This window comes from Limulus polyphemus, unplaced genomic scaffold, assembly GCF_000517525.1.
Source record: "Limulus polyphemus unplaced genomic scaffold, Limulus_polyphemus-2.1.2 Scaffold5115, whole genome shotgun sequence".
NCBI lineage: Eukaryota > Metazoa > Arthropoda > Merostomata > Xiphosura > Limulidae > Limulus > Limulus polyphemus.
Window position 1 is genome coordinate 61,393 of NW_013670725.1, and position 3,101 is coordinate 64,493.

The 3,101-nt window shown below is 33.3% G+C and overlaps 1 protein-coding gene across 1 annotated transcript in view; it reads right to left on the reverse strand.

The window, feature by feature from the left end:
- LOC106472143 (protein IMPACT-like) overlaps positions 1 to 3,101 on the reverse strand; it is a 35,408-nt gene that overhangs the window by 26,037 nt on the left and 6,270 nt on the right. The window contains exons 4-5 of the mRNA XM_013932773.2: positions 2,821 to 2,873; positions 653 to 715 (exon numbers count right to left, since the gene is read on the reverse strand). Of these exons, the coding sequence (XP_013788227.1) occupies positions 653 to 715; positions 2,821 to 2,873 (116 nt within the window). The remainder of the gene's footprint in view (positions 1 to 652; positions 716 to 2,820; positions 2,874 to 3,101) is intronic.

A 3,101-nucleotide genomic window follows, 5' to 3' on the forward strand; every position in this document is an offset into this window, starting at 1 on the left:
TGAGTTATTTTGAGTTATTTTGAGTTATTAAATGTCCAGTGCAATAAAAAATAATATCAATCAAGGCAGTAATTTTAGTCATGATTAGTGCTTATGTACACTTTTTAAATGAATGCTTTATACTGTGGCTAATAATATATGTTGAAAACGTCAAAACTCTTAGTGATGTGAGTGCTGTTTTAACTCTGTAATATAATGTTTTGTAGTACCTGAAATGCTGGAATTTTCTATTTTTGTTCTTAAATTTATGATCATTTACACAGAAATTCTTATGTTCTTTATCATGTAAAAAAAGAAAACCGATGTGATGGAATCTGTAATTTCATAAAATCATTACATTTCTTGAGTTATTATGTTCTAAATAAAATATTAGTCAGGTATATTTCAATAAGATATAAAATAAATGTACTTAGTTGTAGATTATGTATTTGTGTAGATATGAGAAAACTTGGTTAAATTTACTGAATCTCATGAGCACATAATTTAATCATATTCTTCTACAATAGTTTTTGTTATTCTAAGTTCTATGTACATATCTACAAATTAATCCACTGATGAGTAGAATGATTTTAATAACATTTACATGATGCAAGAAAATCAGCTTGAATGCCGTTTTTAAAACAACTGCATAGTGGAAAAAATAACGACTCACAAATATATATCTTCCAGTGCAGTCGAGAGTTCCACTTTCTGATATCCTTTCATCCATGGGGCACTGGAAGGATGACATTAGAATAGAAAATAAAAAATAAAATAAAATTGTAAAACATTATTTTAGTTTTTTCAATACTAGGGGGAGGGAAAGAATGATGCCAGATGATATTAGACAGTTTTCTTACATCAGCATCTCTGATAATCAAAACTTAAAACATAATGAGAAATAATTGTTCAACATTCACAACAAGACATTCTATTGCTTATTAATACTTTTTTAGTATACTTTCAGTGAGAATAGTCATAAATTGTTAACTCACATGATTTAACATTCATATGTGTTTCATACTTCTTAATCATCTCACATACTAATAACCCAACAAGTGAACACTTTTAAAGTTAACATTTTCCAACACTGAAAATGTAATTTCAATAAATACTTACCTTTGTTCACAAATGACTTTACCAATTCAGTGCTTCTCTCTATATTCAAGCTTTTGTTGCTCACCACTAGCCCTAATCTCACATGTTTCCACATGGTATTGCTGCACTATTGCATGCAAATGATCATGAGACAACCCTCAACCAATAGGAGTGCCACACTGCTTTCTAGAACAGCTGGCTCCCTCTATACTGATTGTTCTATCATCACTTCAAGATTAGGCAAGAAAGTAAGATGCACCTGAAGTGGGAAGGAAGGGTGGAAAGTATGAAAAGAGGTATCTATCGAAAATACATTTTCAGTGTTGGAGAGACCAGTGCAAAGTTTTACTTTGATGAGCACCTTCGAGAAGCATTCACAGGGGACCCATGGAGTGCAACACCCTACCATGGTATAGTACAAGATCACACCCATGGGAAACCACACCTCATCTGTACCAGGGTACACTCTTCACCTAGAAAAGAATGGAAGGGTAGTTTCACAAGAATGAGCAGAATATACAAGCACAGTCCAGAACCTGAGTAAGGCTTACAGAAGTGCTATATGTGTAGTGTGGCTAGGAGGCATCAGACTGTACATGGTGGGTCAACTCCAGTACAAAAACCAGGCTGCACCAGGAATTCAGCTTCCAGGTCGCAATAGGAGGAAGGTCCTTACCATCTTCACCTCAAGTCTAGTGAGACAGAGTGAGAATTTAACATCTGAACTGCAACTGAGGGAGGACTTATTTTAGTTGGTCTTGTGCCAATCCAACACCAGATCACTTGGGAACCCAAAATATGGGCAGCAGTAGGATAGGGGAAAGCAAGCCAGAGTGGTGAACCATATTACATGAACAGAACCCCACCACCCTATTCTCTACTGAATGGAATTGGTCACACTCGGGAGGCAGATTCCATAGTTCACCATCCAAGCTGACAGAAACTGGCGAGTGGCAAGGATTCCCATACTCCACTAGAAGAAGAAAAAAAATGTGATATTGTTGATGATCACTTGAGGTTAAGTGGGAGTCTCAAGGCTAGTATCGAGTGAAAAATTATGCATACAGAGTGAAGCACTGAACTGAGAAAGCTACATGTGAGTGGAAATTAATTATTGGAAGGAACTGAATCTCACTCACTGTGACTAGTCACCTGACAAGACACCTTGTATACAGAGGATCATTCAACAAACATAACACCCTCAATTAAAGATAAAATTAATGCTGGGAAACATTTTGATAAGGAATAAAACTGAATTTTTTTACTCCCCACAATTTAATCAGAAATAAAATATATATATTCTTGACCACCTCATGAAATTTCTCCTTTGTATAAACTGTTACAATGGCTGCTTGAGTTTGAAAGCAAAATATTAAAAAAATCATAGATTGGAAATTACGATACATACTATAGCAAACAATGCTATAAAACAAAGTGTATTTGGGATATCAAAATTTACATCATAACCAACTATACAGCAGCTTCAAGCTCAATATTATCAGAAATATAGTTCCCTGAGTGACATATATATATAACTCATTTAATTCGATATAATTTCCTAAAATCTTTTCAATATTTTTATACATAAAAAAAACTAGTTTAAAACCCACTAAACACCAATTTCTTGGATGCCCAGTAAATTGTATATATTCTCCTAAACTTGAAAGAATTCTAATATCTGTATTCTAATTTATGTTAAATGGAGGTGCTTCGAAACTACAAATCCTTAAATATTTTACTTACCTGAATTGATAGAGTGGTGGTGAATGTAGGGGGTATTCTGGTGGAAGAATTACCTAAATACAATAAAACTGTGAAATACATTTTCAACATTAACAAATGTTATAAAATAGTGTATTCTGGATATCAAAACTCACCATAACCAACTATATTGTTATAAAATAGTGTACTTTGGATATCAAAACTCACCATAACCAACTATATTGTTATAAAATAGTGTATTCTGGATATCAAAACTCACCATAACCAACTATATTTTTATAAAATAGTGAATTCTGGATAAC